We start from the raw sequence: 14,658 nt of genomic DNA, 5'->3' as shown, positions 1-14,658 counted from the left end.
TTGAGCTACATCCACTTGCCTATACCTTCTTTTCTTTTTTTTTCCTTTTTATTATTTTTTTATTTCTCTCCCCTTTCCTCCCACCCCAGTTGTCTGTTCTCTGTGTCTGTTTGCTGCGTCGTCGTCTTTGTCCGCTTCTATTGTTGTCAGTGGCACGGGAATCTGCTTTTTGTTGCGTCATTTTGTTGTGTCAGCTCTCCATGTGTGCAGCACCATTCCTGGGCAGGCTGTACTTTCTTTCACGATGGGCGGCTCTCCTTATGGGGCACACTCCTTGTGCATGGGGCTCCCCTATGCAGGGGACACCCCTACGTGGCACAGCACTCCTTGCGTGCATCAGCTCTGCGCATGGGCCAGCTCCACACAGGTCAAGGAGGCCCAGGGTTTGAACCGCAGACCTCCCATGTAGTAGACGGACACCCTAACCACTGGGCCAAGTCTGCCATCAGTATACCTTCTTTTAATATGCAGTTCTTTAATAATGTCCTCAGGGAAATTATTTTCAAATTTTCATCTAAGGTGATCTCTTCAGGATTCTGTATGAATGAGTAAGTGTGTGACTAAGGCATAGTCAAAGAGAACAAGCTACTAGTAGAGGGAAATTATTGGATGAGTAAACAATGCATGTTGCTTTCAGCATCTTGTTCTCATGGTTTTCTCTCTGTCTGTCTAAACTTCATTTTCTTATAAAGGACTCCAATAAGATGATTAAGACCCATCCTAAATGAGGTGGGTCACACCTTAACTGAAGTAGCCTCATAAAAAGATCCTACTTGCAATGGGTCCAAACCCACAGGAATGGATTGAATTTAAAAATATGACTTTCTGGGGTACATACAGCTTCAAACCACTATACCAAGTTAATAGACGCATCCATTCTGTAATACTATCAACCAATGAGACTCTTGTTCTTTTCATCTTACAGATGTAGTAAAAGGTGAAAAGATTCTTCCGCTATTAGATGAGCCACCAAATCCAACCAATGTTGAAGAGAGTTTAAAGAGAATTAAAGAAAATGATGCTTATCTTGTTGAAGTTAATTTGAATAATATAAAGGTAAGTATGTTAGGCAAACAATAAAGTCATTTTATATTGTTTTGAGTCAGTTGAATCCAGGATAAGAGCCAGGCAGTTTTGATATATTATTTTCTAACTTGCTTCTTAAAGAGTATTTCATATAAAAAAGGTAAACTTGACAATCAGTAGAGTAAATTGCTGGCTTCCACAGTACTGCCCACTTCTAAGAACAGTTAATATTCATGGTTTGTTTTTATTTAAATTGGATTTCTTGGGGTATAATTTACATACAGTAAAATTCAACCTTTTTGGTATACAGTTCTATGAATTTTGACAAATGCATACAATTATATACCACCACACAATCAAGATGTAGAACATGTCTGTTACCCTCCCAAAAAAATTCTTTCCTACTTCTTTGTAGTCCTCTTCTCTCTCCATCCCCAGTCCCATCTTTTCCTAACATTTTGCCTTCTCTAGAATGTAAAATAAGTGGAACCATACAGTATTTAGCCTTTCGAGTCTGAATTCCTTCTCTATGAATAATATATTTTAGATTCATCTATGTTGTTCCATGTATCAGTAATTTGTTCCCTTTTCATTGCTGTGTAATATTCCATTGTATCAATTTGGTATAGTTTGTTTATTCACCAGTTAATAGACATTTGTATTGCTTCCAGGGCAATTATATGAATAAAGCCACTGTAAAAATTTATATCGGATTTTTGTGTGAACGTGTTGTCATTTCTCTTGAGTAAAAAGCTAGGAGTGGACTTGCTAAGGTCTTACTGGGTTTTAAGCGGTGCTTTCCTTGGAGTAAGAAAAGAAGACGTTTGTTAGACAGGCTTAAGGGTAATTAAGTATCAAAGAATAAAATCAAGTTATCTCTTGGATATGAATCATTGTGTAATAGCTTCATTACAAATTCCTCATTTTAAATCTTGATTTATCTGAATTGGGAAGAAGAGCTTCTGGAAATAACAAGAACCTAGGGAGCCATGTATAGCCAGAACTTTGTGCTCCTTTAATGGGTATTCCTTCCTATAAGTGGAGGAAAGAAAGCCCTGGAGGAAGCTAATAATATCCTTAAGATTGATCACTAATCTTAATTTTTTAAAAAATCAGCCCCTGTGTATTTCTGTTTTTAAATCAATAGTAATTATTTGAAGATGATTGTGCTACAGGGAACTGAAGTCTTAGGTATTAAAGGGAGAAATTAATGCCTTCTATAACTAACTTTCAATGTCTTTCCTCATTTCAGGTAGTAAGTGCTAATCTCTCTTAATAGTAGTTTAAACAAGTATTTTAGTTTCCTAGGCTGCTTAAAGCAGATGCCATGAAATGGGTTGCTTAAACAATGGGAATTTATTAGTTTACAGTTTGAGGCTGAGAAAACGTCCAAGGCAAAACATCACCAAGGCGATGCTTTCTTCCTGAAGACTGGCTCCTGGCAATCCTTGACTTCTCTGCCACATAGCAAGGCACATGGTGTTGTCTGCTGGTCTCCCTTGTCTTCCAGGTGTCATTGCTTTCAGTATCTTCTTCCATGGCACTTTTTTTTTTTTTTAAAGATTTATTTTTTATTTATTTCTCCTCCCTTCCTCCCACACCCCATTGTTTACTCTGTGTCCATTTGCTGTGTGTTCTTCTGTGTCCACTTGCATTCTTCTCAGGTGGCACTGGGAATCTGTGTCTCTTTTTGTTGTGTCATCTTGCTGTGTCAGCTCTCCATGTGTGCAGCATCACTCCTGGGCAGGCTGCACTTTTTTTGCATGGGGCAACTCTCCTTGTGGGGTGCACTCCTTGCACGTGGGGCACTCCTACGTGGGAGGCACCCCTGCGTGGCATGGCACTCCTTGCACACGGCAGCACTGCACATAGGCCAGTTCACCACACGGCCCAGGAGGCCCTGGGTATCGAATCCTGGACCTCCTATTAGTAGGTGGACCATCTATCAGTTGAGTCACATCCACTTCCTCCCGTGGCTCTCTCTTACTCTGTATTCATTCCATTCATAAAGGACTCCAGTAATAGGATTAAGTCACATTCTGAATGAGGTGGGTCACACTTTAACTGAATTAGCCTCATCAAAAGATCCTACGTATATGGGTTTGAAACCCACAGGAATGGATTAGATCTAAGAACACATTTTCCTGAGGTACATAACAGCTTCAAACCGCCATACACTACCCAAGAACAGTGTGTCATCCATCTCAGGGATCGTACTCATTAGAGGTGGGCTCTACATTTCTCCTTATAGAAGAGTGGATCCATTTTGAATCAGCATGGATTGGTTTCTTCATAACATAAATAATTAAAAGTAGCACTGTGAGAGTTTCTTTACCTAAATGCGAGAGAATAGTGATAATTGCTCTGCTTTGGGGCAGCAGACCACTTGTGCATTCGCTTCATGATAGAGAAGTTAAATAGGCATAGAGCAGACTAGTTTTGGGTTTTTTTGTTTTTTGCATTTGTGAACTAACTATGGTGTATATGTAATTTCTGAGTATATTTGAAGGCAGAAAAGTAGGTACAAATGTATTTGATTATGATATAGACTGAATTCCATGAAAAATGTAATGATGTTTCCCTTTATTATCTTTGAAGAATATCCCAATTCCAACCCTAAAAGATTTTGCAAAGGCTTTGGAAACTAACACACATGTGAAATATTTCAGTCTGGCAGCTACCCGGAGCAACGACCCTGTTGCTATTGTAAGTAAGCTACTTTGGTAATATGGAAACTATGTCACACACAGGGTATTTGCATTGGTAGTTAAACTGATTTATGAACAAGATTTACTCCCTGGTGTTAACTTGGTATTACTATAAGACAATCCATTATTTACAACCCTTTTATGTCCCTTTTTTTCCTGTATTTCCTTCCTATGAAAATTTTTAAACACCTTAATTTTTTTACTTAACAGAATAATTTAGAGATCTTTTCATATCAGCACATCAAGATCTACTCCATTGTTTTAACATCTGTAGAGGATTTCATTTATGACTCTTTGGTGTTGGATTTTTGTCAAAATTTTTTCTGTGTCTATTGAGATGATCATGTGGTTTTTGACCTTTATCCTATGAAGATGGTATAGTATATTGATTTTTTTATATTAAACCATCCCTGCATTCCTGGGATAAATGCTACTTGATCATGATATGACCCTCTTTCTTCAGTTGGCTTGGAGGACATCACTCCTCTGGTTCTCCTGCCTCACTGGACATTCCTTCTCAGGTTCCTATGCTAGTTTGCTAGTTCCTCCTCATCTCTCCAACCTCTAAACATTAGAATGGCCCAGTGCTAAGTCCTAGACCCTTGTCTTTTCTCTATCTATACTCACTCCCTTGGTGTTCTTATTCTGTTTCATTGCTGTAACATCTGTGTATGCTAAAAACTCCCAAGGTTATCTCCAGTTCATACCTTTCCCCTGAACTCCATACTCCTAGCCTACTTAACAAACTCTTAACCTACTTAACAGTTTTACTTAGATATCTGATAGACATCTCAAGTCTAAGTCCCAAACCAAACTTCTGGCTTCCTCCCCATACCTGCTTCTCTCATTCTTTCGTAGCAGCTTGATTCTTTAATTTGCTCAGGCAAAAAAATAAAAAGAAAAAAGTCATCCTTGACTTCACTCTCTCACAACATAAACATATATCCAGCTGTGTTTTCAGAATATTTCTGGAATCCAACCATGTCTCACCATTTTCATAACTACCACCCTTGTCTAAGCCATCATCCTTTCTCATCTGGATTATTACAATAGCTTCTTTTTTGGGGGAGGGGAGCAGTTTGCATTTGACAATAGCTTCTTAATTGTCCATTTTACCCACCCTAAAGTCAATTCCTTACTAGCATCAAGTGATTCTTTTAAAACTTGTCAATTATGTCATTCCTATACTCAGAGCCCTCCAGCAGCTTCCCATCCCACAAAAATGAATTAAGCTCTTTCAGTGACCTAAGGCCTTATATGAACATACTTCATTGTCTTTTACTTGCCCTCTCTTTCATTTTCCTCTAGCCATGCAGACTTCTTGCTCTTCCTTAAACATGACAGGCATGCTCCCAATTCAGGGCCTTTACACTTGTTCCTTCTGCCTAAAACTTTTTCCCTAAAGGTATTCCACAGTTTCACTTCATCACTTTTCTCAAGTATTTGCTCAAATGCCACCTTCTTGGTTATGTCTTTCCTGACCACTCTGTATAAAACAGCTACCCTGTGACCTCTACTCTCAGCACTCCCAATCTACCCTACTCTGCCTTTTTCCCTTCTATAGCCCTTTTTACCAAATGATATTACATTTTGTTTATTTGTTTATTGTCTATGTCCCATCCCATTCCACTAGAATATAAGTTCCATCAAGAAGGGACTTGCATATTTTATTTCTGATCTCTAGAACAGTACATAGCAAGTAATAGATAATTCGAAATATTTGAATTAATATATGTACAGATGGATCATTAAGGGATTTGCTCCAGCTCATATAGCTAGTTATGGCTAAGAGAAGTGCAAGTGTGTAGCTATCTACCCCACACTCTCTCTCAAGTATCCCTGCCCTCTATTGCCTTTTCTTTAACTTGAATTAAGTTTAGCTTGATCAAACTCATATTTTCTGACCCCTCTAAAGAGGCTGTTTTACATTCACTCATATTCTTCTCTGTCACTCTTTCTCCCCCATGCACCTCTTCCCCTGTTCCCAGTACTTGTAGACTTCTGTTAATTAATACCTATGGTTTTTATTTTATTCTGGGTTGAATGCCTAGATCTCATGAGAAATATAATGGAAGCAAATTGAAGATATTTCATTCCTTGAGACAGTTAATATTTAGGTAGGCCCTTATTTGTAGCCTTTGGGTTCATCGAGTTCTAGTTCTCTAGGTTTTTTTTCTGGCCTTCTGCCTTAGCCATTCCTTTTACTTCCTGCCTTGGAAATTGGTCCATAATTTGCCTTCATTTTAGCTTTGCAGTGACCTAGCTAGATCAGGATCAAAGTAAGGAAAGATATTCCAAAGAGATGTTGATAAAGTAAGTCCTACACAGAAACTTAGAGCAGTTGTGAGAGACACAGGAAAAAGAAGGATGAGGAATGAACATAAGAATGTGAATAGGAGTAGAGAATGCCATCAGCAAGCAGCTGCATGTGACCAGAAAATCTAAAGATTGTAATAGTGTGCATGTGAGCCCAATAGGATAATGTGTCAAGCTAAAACAGTCTAATGAGAAACAGTAGGCAATTATGTTAATTGATGTATAGTAATATATTTGCTTATGATATATACATTATATAACAGGTATTAAGAAATTTTAATTTCTAAATACTTCCTTCAATTTCTAGGCTTTTGCAGATATGCTGAAAGTGAACAAAACTTTGAAGAGTTTAAATGTGGAGTCCAATTTTATTACAGGAGCTGGGATTCTAGCACTGATTGATGCTTTAAGAGATAACGAAATACTGGCAGAGCTCAAGATCGACAATCAGGTCAGTGACGTACAACAATAGATTTAAGGAAGCTACAGCCCACACTGCTGTGTGGGGTTTGGGGATGAGTGAGAGAAAGCTTTCAAGGAGCCCTTTGGGAAGGTGGTGAGCTAAAAAGGAATAAGAGAATATTTGGGGCATCCAGAATATTAACTTGATGCATTTAAAGCAGGTCCACCTAAGTCATTTTGAGAGAATTTAGACAGCTCTTTTTGAACTAGAAGGACTCTCACATGTGACTTAGTCCATCCTCAAATTTTTCAGCTCTTTGATGGCAAGATTCACATTGTAGACTTTTTGTATCTCTAGGGTGTCATAGTCCCAAACACAAAGTAGATGAATAGCATAAGTTAAATAAAAGATCATAAAGCGCCAACACGCAGGTAACCCTGTAGGAGGCAGTCACCTGCACAGCCCAGTACGTGGTACTGACAGCCATAATAACAACGCTGTGTCACCCTCACCCAAATGAACTTTAAAGGAGGCAGAGGAAGTAACACATATTAGAAACATTTTTATCCAGAATAGTTACTAATTAAAATAAAACAACATACATATTTCACTGAAACACTTTGTTGAAAAAAATATTTGGTGACTCCCCTAGTCCTCCAGAGTAAGCAAATTCTGTAAACAATGAAGGTAGAAAGGAGGATAATGTCTCAAAATTGAACCAGAATGCCACTTAATCCATGTAAAAAAAAATTTTATTGACATAGAATTTACATACCATAGAATTCATCCTTTTAAGTGTACAATTCAGTGTTTTTTTTTATGTTCACAGAGTTGTGCAACCATCACCACTATTTAATTCATTTTCATCACCCCAAAAAGAAATTCCATAGCCATTAGTACTCACTTTCCATTCATGTCTCCCCATGACAGCCCTTCAACCTTGGCAACCACTATTTTACTTTCTGTCTCTAGGGATTTACCTATTCTGGATAGTTCATATAAATAGAAACACATAATATGTGATATTTCATGTCTGGTTCCTTTCACTTCACATAATGTTTTCAAGGTTCATCCATATTGTAGAATGTATCATTACTTGATTCCTTTCTATGGCCGATATACCACATTTTATTTATCCTTTCATCCGTTGATGGACTTTTTGGCTATTATGAATTATGCAGCTATGAACATCCATGTACAAGCCTTTATGAGAATCATATGCTTTCCTTTCTCTTGTGAATACCTAGGAGTGGAATTGCTGGGTCATGTGGTAACTTTATGTTTAACTTTTTGAGGAACCACCAATCTGTTTAAGTGGCTGTACTATTTTATATTCCCATCAGCAATGTATGAGGATTCCAGTTTCTTTACATCTTTGCTAGCACTTATTACTGTCCCTCTTTTTTATTATATCCATCCTAGTGTGTATGATGCAGTATCTCACTGTGATAACCCATGCTTTTTTTTTTTTTTGGTTTTATTTTCTTTTTTCTTCTTTATTTTCTTTTAAATGTTACATTAAAAAAATATGAGGTCCCCATATACCCCCACCCCCTGCCCACCCCTCCCACATCAACAACCTCTTCTATCATTGTGGCACATCCACTGCACCTGGCAAATACATTCTGGAGCACTGCTGCACCACATGGACAGTGGTCCACATTGTAGTCCACACTCTCCCCCAGTCCACCCAGTGGGCCACGACAGGACACACAATATCCAGCATCCGTTCCTGCAGCACCACCTAGGATAACTCCAAATCCTGAAAATGCCCCCACACCATATCTCTTCTTCCCTCTCCCGACCATCAGCAGCCACCGTGGCCACCCTCTCCACATCACTACTACAGTTTCTTCCCTTACTAATCACAATAGTTCCCCAGCAGCACACCAGTAAGTCCACTCTAATCCATACTCTATTCCTCCATCTTGTGGACCTGGGATGGCTATGTCCAGTCCCTTCTACATCAAGAGGGGGTTTAGATTCCACATGGATGAATCCATGCTTTTTTGATGTCTATATAATCGCATGCTGAACATTTAGAATTTGTTTCTCATATGTATGTTTTATGCCTGGACGTCTTAATCTTGATTTTCCTTAAAGAATATTTTGACATAGTTTATTAATACATAAATTCCTAATTATTCCAGAGGCAGCAGTTGGGAACAGCTGTAGAATTGGAAATGGCCAAGATGCTTGAGGAAAATACAAATATCCTTAAATTTGGATACCAGTTTACCCAGCAGGGACCCCGAACTAGGGCAGCTAATGCTATAACAAAAAACAACGATTTAGGTAAGAAATATGCAATATCAAATCAAGATTCTGAGTTGTTTTATTATAAGACAATGTATTGGGGAAACTTTTTTTACTTTTAAAATAAATTTTAACAGAAATTGCTTGCTGTCTCTAAAATCTGGACAGTAAGTGAGGTTATAGTGTTTATCAGGTTAGTGGGTAAAATCAACTTCCTTTGGCAGCCATATTTGACAACTTTAAATGAACAGTGTTCTACAACAAACATTTTAGCAAATGTTTCTTAAAGCAAATATTTTGTTCTCAGCTCCAGGTCAGTCCTTGGCACTACTTAAAAAAAAATAGATTTCAACATTATAAGAAAGTTATTTGCCCTTTTTAAAAGCAAGCAGACACAGAAATGTAACTTTAAATGATAAAATACAGAATTATAGTTTCACCCAAGTTTTGTGGTACCTAGTATGTAAATATTTGCTATATTTTACCAGTCTCCCTAACAATACTGTTACTGGGCAGTATATCTTCTCACTATACCCATCTAGGTCAGTGGTCTCCCATTCTTTCATGGTTTTTTATTGAACTGCTGAGACTTGTGGCTTCTGCTTGAAATAAAATTTCCAGCCAAGGCTGAATTAAAGAATATGGTGCTTTATAATTTTGTTTCTACATGTTTCCAAAAATTGACTCCTCCGTTATGTTATGATATTTGTTACTGAAGTATTTTGAAGGATGCATTTTAAACAAATTAAAATAAGCCTTCCTTATATAGGGTAACATTTAAAAGTAATGTCATTCTTTTAAATTTTGGCTATATTTGAGTTTGCTTTTTTTTTTTTTTTTTTTTTGAAGTTTCTGGAGCAGAAAAAATATAGTCTCGTTCTTTTAATCCAGATCACTGTGAAAAATATTAGTTTAAACCCCTCCTGTCCTTTTTATGACTATAGTTTCCCATAAAATACTGTAGCATCTTGCTTTTTAAAAGAGAAAATTGGTGTATTGTTGCTTCTAGATGTAGTTTGCAAAGTCATGTTAATTGTTTTAGTGTTGGTTCACTAGTTTACTTCTATTTTTTTCCTTCTGATATTTAATTTTGCTCCTAGTGCTATGTTTCTCAAGTCTGGTTGAACTTCAGAAATAATTAAGGAGCTTTAAAAAATACATGGATGATTGAGTTTCTTTCCCTTAGAGATTTTGAGTTAGTAGATCTAGAGTGGGACTTGGCCATTGGGACTTTTTAGCAGATACTCCAACTGAGCCTTCTGTAAGTGGTTCATGGTAGGTGAAGCATTGGCTTATTTTTCCAACTTTGAGTGGGTTTTTGACTCTCTCGATCCATCAGAGATAGATCATGTTGAGCAGGTTTGTCCCCATGTGTCCTCTGCTTCTTGTCTTAGCATTTGTCCCACTTTTTAAACTGCCTTTTAAGTTAATGAGTTAGTTATGCTTCATTGTAATGGTCTATTTTCAAAGACTATACAATTATTGAAGGCAGGAGCCATATCATCTATCTGTTGAATCCTCAACTTTTGAAACTACGCCTAACATAATAATAAATACTTAATAAAAGTTTACTAAGTGAGTAAAGACAATGGTGGAATTTGAATACTATTCAAAGTTATAATTTTCTGGTAACCAAACAGCCATGAAACTTAGACCAGAAGTATCCTTCATTTTTCCTCTACTCTGAAACTATCGTAAGTTCCCCACAATCCCACCAACAGATTTATAGCCCCCCAACTATCTCAGTCACCTGAATCTAGCAGGTAATTGATCACAGTGGCTGTCCCTATAGGAGCCGTACAGCAAAAGCCTGTAAGTGTCACAGCTGGGATACCAGCCTTTGCAAGGCTCAGCAGTTGTGCCCTTCAGCCAAGCCTTGCATGGTAGGCACTTTCCCCACATTTCTACAAAAAAAGAAGTGCCCAATATTATAGGAAGATTTTGGTAGATGGAAGATTTGGGGAACAGATTTTCTAGGCTGCTTTATGTTGACATTTAGCAATTGAGTAGCTGTCAAGAAAGGTGAAAAGCAGAAGATGAGAGGAGACTGTGTCACAGAAGTTGTGACCAGGTACCCAAAGCAGAACTGAGAGAAAGCAGGCAGCTTAGTACTGGTAGTTCTCCCTAGGCTCCTAGTCATGCTGTTTCATTCTGATTTTATTTAGGTTCATTATGAAATGAGAATTATAAAATAAGTTATTTTTATGAAATAAGAATTATGAAATAAGTTCATTATGAAATAAGAATAAGAAAGGACATTACTGGAGTGGAGGATTGCATGGATAAAGCTCAAATATGGGGGCAAGCAAGTTATTTGCACCCTGAGGATAATCTGCAGATTTTGAGAACTGACTCATAGCATGATGCTGGGCCCAGAACAAACTTTCATTAAGTACTTGCTGTTTGAAGCTAACAGAATAAAAAGTTATGGCAACAGATTAAAAGGGGAAGTTGGTAGAAGGCACTAAAATTACTTGGCAAACAACTTCGACTTCTTTGGATTTTATGTGGGAAGTATTTTAGAGCCATTATAGGCCACTGAATACATGATTAAAATGGTATTTCCAAAAAACTCTTCTTTCTACTCTATTACATATAGAAGGAAAATGAGTCTAGTTAAATCTTATTTAGAGTTGACTAGTCATGAAGAATTTAGAATTTATATTAATAGAGTGGGTTTTGGAACGAAATTAGGCCAGATCCAAAGTATTGTTAATAGGGCAAATTTATAAGCCTCTAATATAGCAGATGAGCTAAGGAATGGCTGGCAAGTAGCAAGAAGGGCCCTCAGTGAGAAAGAGGAATGAGAAATGGTTCTTTGCCCCCATCTTTCTCTGCTGTTGTCTTCACAGCAACAGCAGCTTACCATCCACTCTCTCTGCTTGATTTTTTTCAGCCTTACATTCTGATCTCTACCTTTAGTTCAAGGTGGCAAGCCTAAAAACCATATTTTCTTACACATAGTTCTCAGCAGCCTGCTAGATAGTAAATCAAAAGAAATATCAAAGAACCAGTGTTGAAACTTATACAGAATCTCTTAGGCACATAATTTTCCTTCACCTTACAAATGGGGATTATCAAGTCTTTAGTGTTCTGGGTTTTTTTTTAGTTGCCCAAATTTTTTAAAATTAAAAAAAAAAAATTCAAACTAACAGGACAATTGCAAAAATAATACAGACCCCACACCGAGAACGCCAACATTAGTAATATGATTCTTTTTTCATTACTCATTTGTCCTTTTATTCATGATATGACTAATTAGCCACGGGGGTCAGTAGAAAGGAATGGAGACAGGACTTGGGGTCCAGGGAAAGCCCATCTCTGCCCATTTGAGAACAGAGGTCCCCCTTAGACATCAGAGTCCACCCCTCACCCCACCCTTTTATGTGTGCAGACACACCTACTGGTATATTATGTACATGTATTTTGTACACATTCAGCTCTGCTTTAAATAACTTTATGCACATGCATTTTGGTAGTAATATGATTTTAATAACTTCTTTCCTACCCTGTTGTCATAGTCTCAGCTATTCACTGAAATAATTCTCTTTTCCAGCTCTCCAGCTAAGGTGTCACAGCTTTAGCAGCAAAGAAGTTATATGGTATACATGCTATATTCAATCGAACTTCGAGTCTCATATTACTGTTTTTATACTAGCTAACTGCATAATCAACTTTATATACCTTTTGTTTGTTGCACTCTGTCCGATAGATCTTGTTTATGTTTTTTATAACATATTTTTAACATGCAAAATTGTCCGCCAGTAACATCATAACCTTGCTGCAGTCTAGAATTTTCTTTGAAGTCTTCTACTCTTTTATCTGAAGAATTATATGAGTTCCCCTTTCAGATATTTCTGTATTTCTCAGAGCTCTATGTACATGAATTAAGTTTGTGTTTGAGGACTCCAAAGTCTCCACTTGGTTTTTTTCCCTTAATATTTCAGTGAACACATGAAATTCTTTGTTAAAAGGGACTAAAGTTAGGATCAGGGGTAAACATGATTAGATAAGTATAAAAATGTCCATGGGAACTTGATATTTTAGTCCTCCTGTTTACTAGCTAGCTAGCACCCAGCTAATGGCTGGAAGAGTTTTTTGCACATCATCTGAATACTTGGCCTCATCTTATTGGAAGCCAGCACACTGAAGCCAACTCAGAATAGCATGAGAAGCAGAGAATGTGTTCCCTGGCAGGACATTTGCACCTGTTGGCTTTTCATTCCTCTGTCAGATAATTCAAGCGGAACAGGCTATTGCTTTCCTACTTGCTTCCAGAAGAGTGATGAAAAAATAATCTCACTTTAACAGAGGAAATTACTTGGAAAAGTACCCAAACCAATAAATTGTAATAACTGAATGGGCTTTCCTAACCCTAAAAAGATGGCTGACCGGGGTCTCAGGATGTTCCATATCTACCATTGTGGTCGATGATGATGATGATGCAGCAGCATATCCTTTATTGGATGCTTTCTATGTTTTTGATACTGCACTATGCAGTCATTGTGTCTTTAACTGTACAGTCTTGAATAACATATCATCATTTTCCTGTTATAGAGGAGCTGAGGCCCAGAGAGGTTATGTAACTTGCTTAAGAACACTGTAAAATAAGTGTGTTCTGTGCATTATGCATGATTGTTTTGTAAGCTCACAACTTCTCTAATAATTTTTTTTAAAACTGAAAAAAAAAGTGAGCATGTGTGAGAGGAACGTATATGGGAACTCTGTACTTTCTGCATGATTTTTCTGTAAACCTATAAATGCTTAAAAGAAAACAACCAATTTTTTTAAAATGTGAGGAATAGAAAAAGAATATTGAGCCATGATACACAGTTTGTCACTGACTTCAGAATCTGTCTTTTTCCTACTATAGTATACTTTGTTTTTTGCAAGCATCAAAATGTGTTATTTTCCTTTGTTAGAGAAGTCATAGGTTTTCAGAGCAATCATGCGTAAAATACAGGATTCTCATATACCATCCTACCACCGACACCTTGTTATGGAGCCTTTGTTGCAATTGATGACAGTACAGTCTCATAATTGTACTATGAATTAAAGTCCATGGTTAAACTTAGGGTTCACTGTTTGTGTAGTACAGTTCCATGGATTTTTTAAAATTTTTATTTTGATACAATATATGTAATCTAACCTTTCCCCTTTTAGTCATATTCAGATATATATTTCAGTGCTGTTAATTGTGTTCCCAATTCAATATTTGTCCTTTTGTTTCTGGCTTGTTTCAACATGATGTCTTCAAGGTTCATCCATGTTGTCACATATATCTGAACTTCCTTTTTTTTTTTTAATTGAACTTCATTCCTTTTTATGACTGAATAATATTCTGTTGTATGTACATACCATATTTTATTTATCCATTCATCGCCTGATGGACAGTTGGTTAGCTTCGGTTCTTTTGGGTATATTCTTTTTTTTTTTTTTTTGAGGTACGAGGGCTGGGGCTTGAACCCAGGACCTCATAGGTGGGAAGCTAGCATGCAACCACTGAGCCACATTATCTCCCGAGTTGGTTTTTTCATTTATTTGCTTGTTTTTTTGTTTTTAAGAGGCACCAGGAACCAAACTCAGGACCTCCCGTGTAGGAAGCAGGCGCTCAACCATGTGAGCCATATCCGCTCCCCTCCCCTCTTTTGGTTATATTCTTAATAGTGGGGTTGCCGGGTCATATGGTAGTTCTATATTTAGTTTTCTGAGGAACTGCCAAACGGTCTTCCACAGCAGCTGTACCATTTTACATTGCTACCAGCAATTAATGAGTGTTCCTATTTACATCCTCTCTAACACTTATTTTCCTTTGTATTAATATTAGCCATTCTAATGGGCATGAAATGGTATCTCATTATGGTTTTGACTTACATTTCCCTGATGGCTAATGATGTTGAGCATCTTTTCATATGCTTTCTGGTCATTTGTATATCTTCTTTGGAGAGA

At 37.3% G+C, this 14,658-nt stretch overlaps 1 protein-coding gene across 1 annotated transcript in view; it reads left to right on the top strand.

Moving 5' to 3' along the window:
• TMOD3 (tropomodulin 3) overlaps window positions 1–14,658 on the top strand; it is an 86,997-nt gene that overhangs the window by 66,487 nt on the left and 5,852 nt on the right. The window contains exons 6-9 of the mRNA XM_023589849.3: window positions 926–1,056; window positions 3,625–3,732; window positions 6,358–6,501; window positions 8,604–8,748. Of these exons, the coding sequence (XP_023445617.1) occupies window positions 926–1,056; window positions 3,625–3,732; window positions 6,358–6,501; window positions 8,604–8,748 (528 nt within the window). The remainder of the gene's footprint in view (window positions 1–925; window positions 1,057–3,624; window positions 3,733–6,357; window positions 6,502–8,603; window positions 8,749–14,658) is intronic.

Source organism: Dasypus novemcinctus, chromosome 3, assembly GCF_030445035.2.
Source record: "Dasypus novemcinctus isolate mDasNov1 chromosome 3, mDasNov1.1.hap2, whole genome shotgun sequence".
Taxonomy (NCBI): Eukaryota; Metazoa; Chordata; class Mammalia; order Cingulata; family Dasypodidae; genus Dasypus; species Dasypus novemcinctus.
Note: the sequence above shows the minus strand (reverse complement) of the source record. Positions and strands in the feature narration are given on the sequence as shown.